This window comes from Antennarius striatus, chromosome 16 (assembly GCF_040054535.1).
Source record: "Antennarius striatus isolate MH-2024 chromosome 16, ASM4005453v1, whole genome shotgun sequence".
Taxonomy (NCBI): domain Eukaryota; kingdom Metazoa; phylum Chordata; class Actinopteri; order Lophiiformes; family Antennariidae; genus Antennarius; species Antennarius striatus.
The window spans coordinates 11,082,124-11,094,211 of record NC_090791.1 but is presented as its reverse complement, the minus strand read 5'-3'; the positions used below and the strand labels follow the sequence as shown (position 1 = coordinate 11,094,211).

The window sequence follows — 12,088 nt, the reverse complement described above, 5'->3', positions numbered from 1 at the left end:
ATAAAGTGTCACTATACCTGGCTCTAACAGTATCACAGTTTGGAGAGTGTACTCTCTCCACAAGTGAAAACAAAAGGTAAACTACATCATGTTGACCTGACCATCTCATGTTCAGGCAGGCACAGAGTGTTCACTTGATGGTAGTCCGGTAACGCTTCGTGCCACGTGCTACATGCTACGTGCTTGACCACGTTTCAGAATGTCTTCATCCAAAAACATTATGCTTGGCAATTTCCTGCCTTATATGGCAGTTCAGTTTGCTAGCCAAGTTTACAATGCATCATTAGAGTCTAAAACTAATGGGCATCCAGAATCTTCAAGAGAGGGAGAGAGCACTGATGGGGAGAGCCAAGGAGAGAGAAGGGAATGGTGGGATGAGCGAGGGAGAGACAGCTTCTAGGGAGAGCCAAGGAGACAGAGATGATGGGGGCTGCCAAGGAAAGATGATGGGACGAGCCAAATAGAGAGAGCTGATAGGGTGAGCAGGGAGAGAGGAGTGAAGAGAGAGAGCAGATAGAGACAGCCAAGGACAGATGAGTGAAGTTGACAGTTTGTTTACATTAGTGGTCATTAGTATTATCTTGGTTGAAAAGGCTGTGATTACTGTTTTCTGCTTAGAGCAGCATGCAAGACATTACCTCAAATGGTTTTGTCCTTGATTTCAAGCATACACACACACACACACACACACACACACACACACACACACACACACACACACACACACACACACACACACACACACACACACACACACACACACACACACACACACACACACACACACACACACACAGAGAAAGAGAAAGTCATGTTTCCATTACTTTAAGGAACATTGCATAGACTCCCTTTCAATTTTGGGAAACTGCCACTCCCAAACCCACTTTTCTGTTTGACCCCTTATCCAGATCCTAACCCAAACCTGAGCTTTCACTGCCCATGAGGAGACTTTTGTCTTTGTTTTTTCTGGTCTAGGTAACTGTAACCATTGTTTACTGACATTGTAATAACATGACAACAAAACTCTCCACACTTCTTTTGTTTATTGACATAATGGATAACGCTACACAGACACATAAAAACATGACAGCATCAGCATTTAGCATGACACTGATTGATTTCACTCTTTGCTTGGAAGGCAAGGAGCTCAAGGATTTCTCCACAATGTGAAAACACTTTTATTTGATTGTCTTCGAGTTACCCACTAACTGCTACTTGTAGTTTTTTGGGTCCCCATGTTGTGGGTTGAATGTTGTCCTGATGCCATCCTCCCATCCATCTCTTCCATTTTCAACATGAACTGAGAGATCTTAATGTGTGACATCCCCATCTACTCTCATTCATACTCATGAACAGGATGGAGTGTGAAATGACCGAACAGAAGCACAGGCCACACCATGCAGTGTTTGGATTACAACTTTATTCAAACACACACACACACACACACACACACACACACAGACACACATACAGAAAGTGGTAGAAATGAACTGACAGAGAGTCTGACTCCACTCTGTCTGTGAAGACCTCACTGCTTTGGGTTCCTCTGCCACCACAGACCAGACACACACAACACAGTTAGCACAATTGTAGGCAACTAGGTTGTTTTGATAAAATCACAGTCAAACATAGTTTTAAATGGGCCTTTGCAAGTTTTTTTTTTCCTCAGCCAAAACTCCTGCACTTAAAGGGACAGTAAAGTAAATTTTAAGTGACATATACTGTATGTTATTCATCATTATGAAATATAGAAGAAAAAATACATTTATATGTGTAGCATCATCCATTTGGTCAAAAAAGCTTAAAATCTGCTCCGCAGCAGCGTCCACATTCAGTGGGCGTCATATATCACTGGGGCCAAAAATAGCTTAGCAGCCATAAGAAACAATGCAATTCTAGACGCGATTAACACCAAAAGTATCACGGTTATTTGCGCAGTGAACGGCTGTGTCAACAGAACAGCAAAAAGACGCGAAGAAAAGTGCCTGTCGTTCTTTAGAATACTTTCTGGGAAGTCATAAAAATGCTAACGCGCTAGCCCCTGGTGATGTGACGCTGGGGATCGAAGCTCCGAAGCATGTGCTGAACAGGAGTTGGGTGTTCCCGCGAAGCGCGAATCAAGGCTTGCTTCATCGATGGGAGGAGCTGGCAGCGAGGCTTCGTGTCTTCACGGTAAAACGCCCCGCTACGCGGCCGATACCACGTGACTGATTCGGCAAGCGACACGCGCTACAACACCGATATAAAGCGATCACATTCCATTCAGAATGTGGTTGTTTGGTGGAGAGTTGTGGTTAGATAGTGTGGAGACAGTTAGGAATTTAGATAGCGTTAGATATATTCTGAGCAAGGTAGAGATAGAGTGGAGAAGAAAGTCAGTTTAGGAGATTCAGGAAATGGAACCTGCCACAGTGGAGAAAATTTTGTTTCTAAATAAAAACCAATGATGTCACCAAGCATAATTACAGGGTATACTTCAATGTAACAGAAACACAATCATTGTCCCAACCCCAACCACCCTCCCCTCACTGTACATGTTTATTTGGACATGAGGAAAAAGAAAATCGCTTTCCATAGTGCTGGTGTGTGTGTAATACACAAAAGCAAACCTTGGTTTGGGAACATTGTGGACATAGAACAAATCTGAATTCAACCAAAAAATTTGGAACTTTTTTGTCCTAGAAGTCGAACAAAATTTGGAGGTTGAACACAAAACAAACGCCTTTTTTCTCGCCGCCAGGCCAGGCGTGCAAAAAGTCTAGAGAAAACTTGATGGTAATATGCTTTTTCTTTTAGTTTTACGGTATGCAATAATTTTCCACTTAATTTGCGTTCCATTGTCTATGTTACGAGTCACGGTACCGTAAACTTCGGTCCCAAAGACAACAATAACTTGCATCTTGGGCTAACCAGATTTCTTTCTCATGTTTGCTTCTTTCTTTTACATTTCTTTGATATGATTCATCACTATGCAATTTGATATATAAATGACATTTTCTCGCATCTTGGAATGGATTAAGACCATTTACATAATTTGAAATGGGAAATATGTATTTGGAATTCAAACAAATTGCTATTCGAACAGCCTTCCAGAACAAATTGGGGCGGCAGTGGCTCAGCTGTAGAGCAGATGCCTCATAGACAGATCGCCCCAGCCATTGGCGTATCGAGTCCCGCTCCCGCCATGATGTCACCAGGAGTGTGAGCTGACAGTGGGAGGTGTCAGCTCACCTCCCAGCCACTGCCGAGGCGCCCTTGAGCAAGGCGCCGTCCCCCCTACAAGCAGCTCAAATTGGGGCGCGTTCTAAAGCCGCTGCCCGTCACTCTGCCTCCCTGATGTGTGTAGTGATGTGATTGTACTAACTGCATGCTTACAGGCCCCCTTGTGTGCTTGTGTGTTCAGGAGCCCTGTATACTTGTCAAACTAACCGAGTGACTCTGTAATTTCCCCCTGAGGGATACTTGTTCTTCTTCTTCTTCAAATTGTGGTTGGAAACCGAGGTTTGCCTGTATATATTGTATACTGTATATATTATATACTGTATATATATATATATATATATATATATATATTTACTGTGTATATGTATATATATATTATATATATATACACACGCACGCACACACACACACACACACACATATATATATATTCATTCATTCATTCATTCATCTTCTAACCCGCTTAATCCGCAAACGCAGGTCGCGGGGGAGCCGGCGCCTATCCCGGCAGTCTCTCTATAAACTAAACTATACTGTACATGTTTTGCGTACTTTTTCTTTTTGCTGAGTTTTATTAACAGGCTTTCTGCAAAATGCCGCACACTTCAAACTCATGCCACCTGATATTTTACCATCCAGTAGATGTCGTACCAGAGCAAATGAAGCCTTATGAAGCTCCGAACCACCGTGAACCGATTGGGATGAAAGGCTTCAATGCTTCATGGGGATTATTCTGCCCATCACTACTAGCCCGTCAATGGGATTGTCCACATTATGTTAGCATCGAGCTAACTGCCATTTATTACTATTGGACTGTGTGGAATTAATAACAACTCTAGTTTTTTTTTCATTGTGACTTGCGTATCTTCCAACAATTATCACTCACACATAAACAAGAGCAGGACACACTGATGAATTTATGTACAAGGAACATTTCAAAAACAGTTTTCACATATAAAATCACATTGTTTGTTGTGATCAACTCACACAGAACTTTCAGGAAGATGAAACAATCTCTGATGCATATTCTAGGCATACAAAGCCAGGGGCTTTAATCTAATTCTCAGTGTTTTTGTCGTCTATAACTTCTGCTGTCATTTTCTATGAAGAAGAGCCAGAATTGCCACATGATGTTAATATGCAGAAATGTATGCTTATGGTTATCTGTATTCCAGAGGAATTACTGAGGCCAACCAGTCTGCAAACATTTGAAGACCCGTTACACTAGGGTGCAGCAGTAATAGAGAAAGAGTCCAACAAATGATACATACCATATACTGTACAGATTATTCAGTATCCCGTTTGATCAGATCTGCTTTTATAGACCCCCACCTCTATGGCTCTGGTCCTTAAGGCCTGTTGCTGTGTTTTCCATGATCCCGATTCATGATGTATTTATTTTATGGATAAGTCAACATTAATTTTCAACAATGACTGTGATTCTGACTATTCCTCCCACATCTGTGTCACGTGTGCAGTACAACTGTGCTACTTTTATTTCGATTTTGTTTTGTAACTTCCGTTTGTTACCTGCGTTACTTCTGTATGTAACGTTTGCACGTATGTTTTATTCTTATCAGTACCAGATATTCAAAACATTTTATTTAGCAGGTCCACTGGACACTATGATGAAACCATAAAGCAGTGATAACAGTGGATGTATGGGCTCAGTGTGTGATGGATGGATGGATGGATGAGAACAGTCGCGGGGCGTGGCTAGATAGTCGTCACGCCCACAGGTGCGCTAGCGGATCTGTGAACTTTAGATATGAACCCAACAGATCTTCACCAGCCACAGATGCTGATAGATGTGTCTAATCTGACAGTATTTGGTGAAGCTAGGGTTTTGGTTTTATTATTATTTTTTCGCCGAGTGGATTAGAGATGAAAACCATGCTGTCGAGCTACGTGAAGCGTGTAAAATCCGGTAAGGCGAAAACGGAGTGAAGTTGATTTTGACCGATTTATCGTGTGTAAAACAATGCTAAGTCGATTCTAAGTCGAGTCTTTGTCTTTATGCTAACTACTGTACAGCGAAGCGTGTTTTTTCTCGTCAGTATTTTCCTAATTTTCACTTACATTAGCATGTTATTGCTTCTGACGCTGCGTCACAGCTTCTTCGTGTCTGCAATCAATCAATTTATTTTGATTGAAACTCCATTTATACAACAGTTTTCCAACAAATTCTTTTCAACGCATGACGTAAAGCTAACCTTTAAATGGACTACAGCATTAAAAAACTGGAGCTCTGCATGTAAATTAAGCGATGATAATAGAAATAACAATGAAAAAATGAGATACAGCAATTATTTTATAAGAAATTATAATGGATAAATTGTAAAATATCAAAATCGTACGAAATGAAATGAAAATTTAAAACACTACATAAAATCCAGACTAATTGTCTCTTTAGGTGTAAACATGTCACTGTTATCAGCTCCTTTGGAAACACTGAAAGCAGCATCACCAACTGTTTAGTTCTGTTTTAGGAACAGCATAAAGAGAAGAACCAGAGGATATGAAAAAATAAGAAAAACTTATACCATATATACTTTGCAAAAAGCAAGCGGTAAGCGGTAATAATTTTACCTTTCAATGGTAAAATTATTCAACCAACACTGGTGAATCCTACAAATTTCTGGCCATTGAAGTTTCCGATGCTGGTTTGAGTTGCTGCAGGCTTGCTTTTACTGGATATCTTTGACAGTGTATCTAACCCAAAATAAACTTCTAGACAGGATCACTGCTTCAGGACCCCATGTTATCTGATCTGGTTTATGTTTTTTTCTTGTTATATTGCATCTTTATTAAATTCAAATGTCGTACAGATACTGGTTCTGTAACTGTTTTAAAGGTTCTCTGTTTCTGGTCTAACCACAACTGTTTTGTGTTTTCCAGCACTGAAAAGGTCATTTGAGGTGGAAGAAACGGATTCATCCACGCATCCTTCTCCCTTGTCTCGTCGTACAACCAATCCCATCCGCTCATCCACCACTTCAACGTCCAGCCAGCGAGGCTTCGACCTAAGCTCTCGCAATTCTGACTATTCCTCCTCCAGATCTTCCCCGTCTGAGTCCTCCAATCCACGTTCCCCAAAGACCGGCATGAGACGCATTGAGTTATCTGGGGGACGAAACCCTGACATAGCCCCTTCACGCCGCACAGAAATCTCCATAGAGGTCTCTTCAAAGCAGATTGACAACTCCCCCAGTGCTGGCATTGCCCGCTTTGGTCTCAAACGGCCTGAGGTTAGCCTTAGCAATCGAAGTACTCCAATGGAGAGCTCCTTTAACTCCAGCTCCACAAACAGACGGGCAGAGCTTAGTATGACCCGACCCAGTGAGCCTCCTGCTCCTCCTAGGAGGATGGATGGCCAATTGTCCTCAGCCCCTGTGTCAAGGATTCCTGAGCCCCCTCAGAGGAGAGCAGAGCCCCCGTCACCAATAGTTTGCCAGGTCGAAGGGCCCTCCAGGAGGCCAGAGATGCCCATCTTCAGACAGCCAGATGATTTGGTGGCAGGTAGCACAGTGGAGAACAACAACCATCCACCCCCTGCACCAAGTGCTCCTCTGCCTTCCCTGGCAGAGCCAAAAGTGGAGAGGGTGCAGTCACCTGTCACAGAGCTGCCCACCACAACACGACAGACAGACAGTGAGTACAGAAAGTTCAGCATGTTTTCACTTGTTTACACCTGAAATGTTTTTCTGTTGTAAACTTTGTTTGTTAGAACAAATTCAAGGAGGAATTTTAACCTTTTTACAGGTAGATAAGTTTGCAATTTTGATTTAGGTATCACCTGGTTGTACACATTTTGGGTAAATTTGTTTCCAGCATTTCTAAATCCGAAAACGTATTATATTTTGGAGCAATAACAATACAGAGTCTAGAGACAGTGTCACTGAGGAAAAGACAGGAGGCAGAGCTGGAAGTAGCAGAGATGAAGACGCTGAGGTTCTCTTTGGGAGTGACCAGGATAGATAGGATCAGGAATGAGTACATCAGAGGGACAGCACATGTTAGAGGTTTTGGAGATAAAGTCAGAGAGGCCAGACTGAGATGGTTTGGACATGTCCAGAGGAGAGATAGTGAATATATTGGTAGAAGGATGCTGAGTTTTGAACTACCAGTCGGGAGGCCTAGAGGAAGACCAAAGAGGAGGTTTATGGATGTAGTGAAAGAGGACAAGAAGAGGAGAAGAGGATGCAGAAGACAGGGTTAGATGGAGGCAACTGATTCGCTGTGGCGACCCCTGAAGGGAAAAGCCGAAAGGAAAAGAAGAACTGTACAGAGATATGATGGTTGTGAATTAGTTTGTCTTCTGTTTACAACCATTTCTTTCTAACCTAATTTTGCTACAAACTCGTGGTTTTGTTCAAACAATTTGGCTCAAATGTGTCTGCTCAAGAACATTTCTGTAATTCAGAAAAATATAAATCTGAACTTTACTGACTTTTCCTTTATTTTTTATTTATTTAGGAATTTTTATTCCACCAATGACAGATATCAACAGTAAAGGGCACCATCTTGAGAGCTTGTCAGTCTAGATTCTAGACTGTGAATGTAGGTCAGGCAGGGTGATGAGAATCATGGCGCTGCTCCCAGCACAGCAGAAAAAAGCTCAGAGTTGTATAGCTCAGCTCACCTGAACTTTAATGAATTACTGTAAATATGTGTGAGAGTGTGTTGGTGCGCATTGCAGAATTTGTGTTTGAAGAGGGCATTTAATCTCATTAATGTAATTTGATTAGTTATTATCAAGTGACATGACAAGTTCTGGTGCTGCTGTGGCTGTCATCGTTCATCGCCTGCCTTACTTTTGTAACATACAAAGTTAGACCACTACTGATTGGTATAGACAGGTGTAAATAAATCAAAGCTCTGTTCTGGACAATACAAAGTCTTTAATTTACAGCCTCTGCCAATTTACCTCCCAGACATGTGATACAGAGATGATATCAAGCTGAAACTGTTCATCAGATGTTTTTATTGTAGCCTTTGTCCTACATGTTGTTTTCTTTCTGAAATACAAAACCAAATATGTTAAGATTTGGACATCTTAATTATTGTCCCTTCTCAACAGCTATGTAGTTGGGCATAATGATCGTAGTGTTATTGTTGTCTGTTCTCCAGCATTCTTGTCACTTCCTACCTTACCTTTGACTGTCTCTACATCCTTAGTGAAACCTTTAAGACTCTCTGTACCGTGACCTGTCTTTTAGTGCCACCGTCTGGGTGAATGCTGATTGACTTATCTCTATCGTATCTAAATCGGTAATTTTTGTGGTTGTTTGTTTTCATCCTTCTTTGCTGCAGTTTAATGAATTTCAGCATGTGAAAGGCTAGGAGTCACAAAGTTGGAGTGGCTGGTTACTTTTGATAATTCACAATTAAGTACGTTGTTTTTTTTATTATGCAGTGTGTGTGTGTGTGTGTGTGTGTGTGTGTGTGTGTGTGTGTGTGTGTGTGTGTGTGTGTGTGTGTGTGTGTGTGTGTGTGTGTGTGTGTGTGTGTGTGTGTGTGTGTGTGTGTGTGTGTGTGTGTGTGTGTGGAGTGGCAATGTCATCTACATACAGCTGAGCCTATGGGTTCATCATGTTGACTAGTATCCAGCCATAGGCGGTGGGGAGCCGATACATTCCAAATCTGTGGGTCATAAAATATAAAAATAGAATCCTCTGATTTCCACTTTTTGCTGTGTTACCTCTCTGTGTGTGTCTATTTCTTTTTTACCCACTTTGGGATTTAATTTTTCTTTTGCTGAAGCTGCTTCCTATGATTAATTAGGTGCCACAATATTGCAGAATTATTTGGCAATTATTACACTTTATATCTGATTTGTGGCTCAAGGAAGGAGAAGGGAGATAATTAAGTCCCAGCTTCTGCCACATTGGGCTCAGATTACTGCCTTCCTGCTCCACCATGTATATGGAGGGAGGCCCGGTTGGGTTAAGCACAGAGCAGATAGGAGGTGTAGAAAGGCATGGGAGGAGAGAGCAGAAGGAGAAAAAGTGGAAAACAGAAAAACATGTGTGAGAGACTGACTTCCTATAATGTCCGTCTGCAAGGAGAAAACAAAATAAGAAAAGCCTACTTTGACTTCGAGTCATTTGGGAGTAAAACCAAACCATCAGATTTCACCACACTGCTCAGACGACACACTGAAAACTACAATTTTCTTTCCATTTCCTCAACATGTACATAACACAGTTTGGGATGATGCATTATTTACTTTTGCATGACTGCTGTGCAAGACGATTTTCACTCTGTTGTTTACTTCTGTTGAACCATTGGATGATGTGATTTTTAAAAAAAACTGGGCTCTGTGTGTCCTATTAAAAAAAAAAATATTCCATTCATCCTCACACAGATCACAAGGTTAAGAATTTCTCGCCCAGGGGAGAGTGATGGATGGTCATGATAAGCTGGTTGTTTTTCGTGGCAGCTGTAAAGTACAAGGTGCCGTAATGACATGCTGTTTAGTTTGATTTGTCACCTATAATGATGAGCAGCTGTATCCGGTCTTGTGGTCTGTCAACAGGATGTGATGACAAGTTTACACACACAGGCTTTTCATTCTGTACACTCCTCATCTTAGTTTTCTGTCTCCTACCAGCATCCTGAGTTTTGTTGTCTTGATTGCTGTGATACATTTACAGAATCCAGTTTATTGAGGAACAGGTAGTTTTATTTCACAATTGTAAGCTTGAAATTAATTGCCCTATTATCTGTGTGTGAAATTCAATAAGGGTTATACACCTTTCAGTTTTGTAGATAGATAGATAGATAGATACTTTAATAATCCCAGAGGAAATTGTACACATCCACTCCTCAGGCATTGCATAGCGAATAAATACTGGAAAAACACCATGAGAAAAAGAAACTGACATCACAGGACATACCACAAGACGTACACTACACTAACAGACACATGCAGCATTAACAGGACTTATATACTAAACTATAACTAAAATATAAACGGTATAAAATCAAAATATAAACAGTATAAAATTAAATTAAAATATAAACAGTATAAAAATAAATTAAATCTGATCAACCACGTGCAGACCTCGCCACCCCACCCCCCCTGCTCCTCCTGACAGGCACGGGGCACAGAGGAGGACCTCAGCCTCTCTGTGGAGGCTCTGTGTGACAGCAGTCTGCCACTGAAGGTGCTTCTCTGCTGGGAGAAGGTGGTGTGCAAGGGGTGGCTGGTGTTGTTCATGATAGCCTAGATAGTGATAATGAAAAAGTTTGAAGTGGAAAAAGCTGTGATTTCCCTTTATATTCTTTATTTATTTTATTCAGATTTGTTTTTTATTTGTTATACAGTAATATCTTTAATAATGAAAAACATGAATGGGTAGATTTTGATTTGGTCGATGGATTAATCAATCATGAAAATGTGTAGTCTCCATTCCAAGTCCACAATTATATCCATTTATCTTTGCTGAAAAAAGCTTGGAAGTAAGCATTTGATTCTGTGTATGTCTTATAATGCTTAGATGAATGAGAGGAAACATTTCTGCACATTAATCGCCATAATTGATCAAGTTGCACTAAATAGATGAAATAGTACAACACAAACAAAAACAACCATTCTTTTTCTTTTTGTTATCTTCATTTGTGACTTAAACAGATTATTCTGCAACGTTTTTATGGATTTATTGATGTTTCTTATTTCATTCTTGTGTTGATATGAATTTTACCTTTTTAGGTTATCACCTCTTTGCTTGTCGGCTGTCTGTTTGCATTTATGGATTCCAACCAAGTAATATTTCAGACTTTGATCAGATTGTAATCCAGACTGTTTAATTTTATGGGGCTCATGGAAAGTTAACTACTGGATGGTAAGTTAAAATATAATACAGACAACAACCATTTGGACTCTTAAACTCTCCTGATGATTTAAATGTCGGTCAAACTGATAACAGTGGGCTTTAACTTTAGGTTTTAATTGTGTAGAAATCCCACCAGGAAAGAATTGTCATGGAATTGCTTAGTAGAGGTGCAATGAAGTTGTTGAGTTGCTTTGTCAGAGGGTTAAAAAAAACAATGTGAAAAGGTTCCTTGCAGTGAAATACCTCCTCCACATGGTGGCACCTCAGGCATCATCTTAAACCATAAGTTGAGGCCTGCTTTAGGCAGAAATAAGGTATTTCCTGCTGCTTTTGCTATTTCTCTCCACAATGATGTATGTGCCTGGTATCAGCATGTCAACAATACGTCCATGTTTTTCTTTTTTTTCCCAAAGTAAAAAAAACAACCCATCAGCGCCTGTTTGTCATTAAGACACAGCTCTGGATCACTCTTGAGGGAAAACTCTGATTTTTTTATTTTCTTCAAACTTTGTCTGCAGCTGATATCATGACTCATTACCTTATGATCTGCTGAGTCCTGTACTGACCTATTGAGTGCTGTCTTCATGTCTGACTCCCGCCAGACATCCTCAGAGTGTGAGCTGACTGTGAGAGGTATCATCTCACCTCCGAGGCGCCCTCGACCAAGGCGCCATCCCCTTACAAGCTGCTCAATTGCCAACTGAAGTCTCTGCCCTTCACTCCGCCTCCCCTTGTACTGTTTGTTGTGTTTACCCAATTGCATGCTCGCTGGCCCCTTGTGTGTTGTGGTTGTGTTTCAGGGGGCCTGCTCACGACTATGTAATACAGATATGTACTGTATATGCATGGAGCGTAAAAAGTAATTTCCCCATCCAGGGGATTAATGAGGTGGATTTTTTTCTTCTTCATTGCTTTCACTGAATAATAAAGGCCTTTTGATAATCCTGCTTGGGACTTGGCAAGAAAGAGACTCAGGACTTGTGAATGTCACAATTGTTCCTGTTGAGGGAAAAAAAAAAAAGAACCAA

General features: G+C 40.9%; 1 protein-coding gene across 3 annotated transcripts in view; it reads left to right on the top strand.

The window, feature by feature from the left end:
- The window catches only part of septin9a (septin 9a), a 64,372-nt gene that overhangs the window by 25,061 nt on the left and 27,223 nt on the right, over positions 1 to 12,088 (top strand). For all 3 annotated transcript variants that reach the window (XM_068336007.1, XM_068336009.1, XM_068336008.1), the window contains one exon: positions 6,121 to 6,873. In XM_068336007.1, coding sequence (XP_068192108.1) covers positions 6,121 to 6,873 — 753 coding nt within the window. The remainder of the gene's footprint in view (positions 1 to 6,120; positions 6,874 to 12,088) is intronic.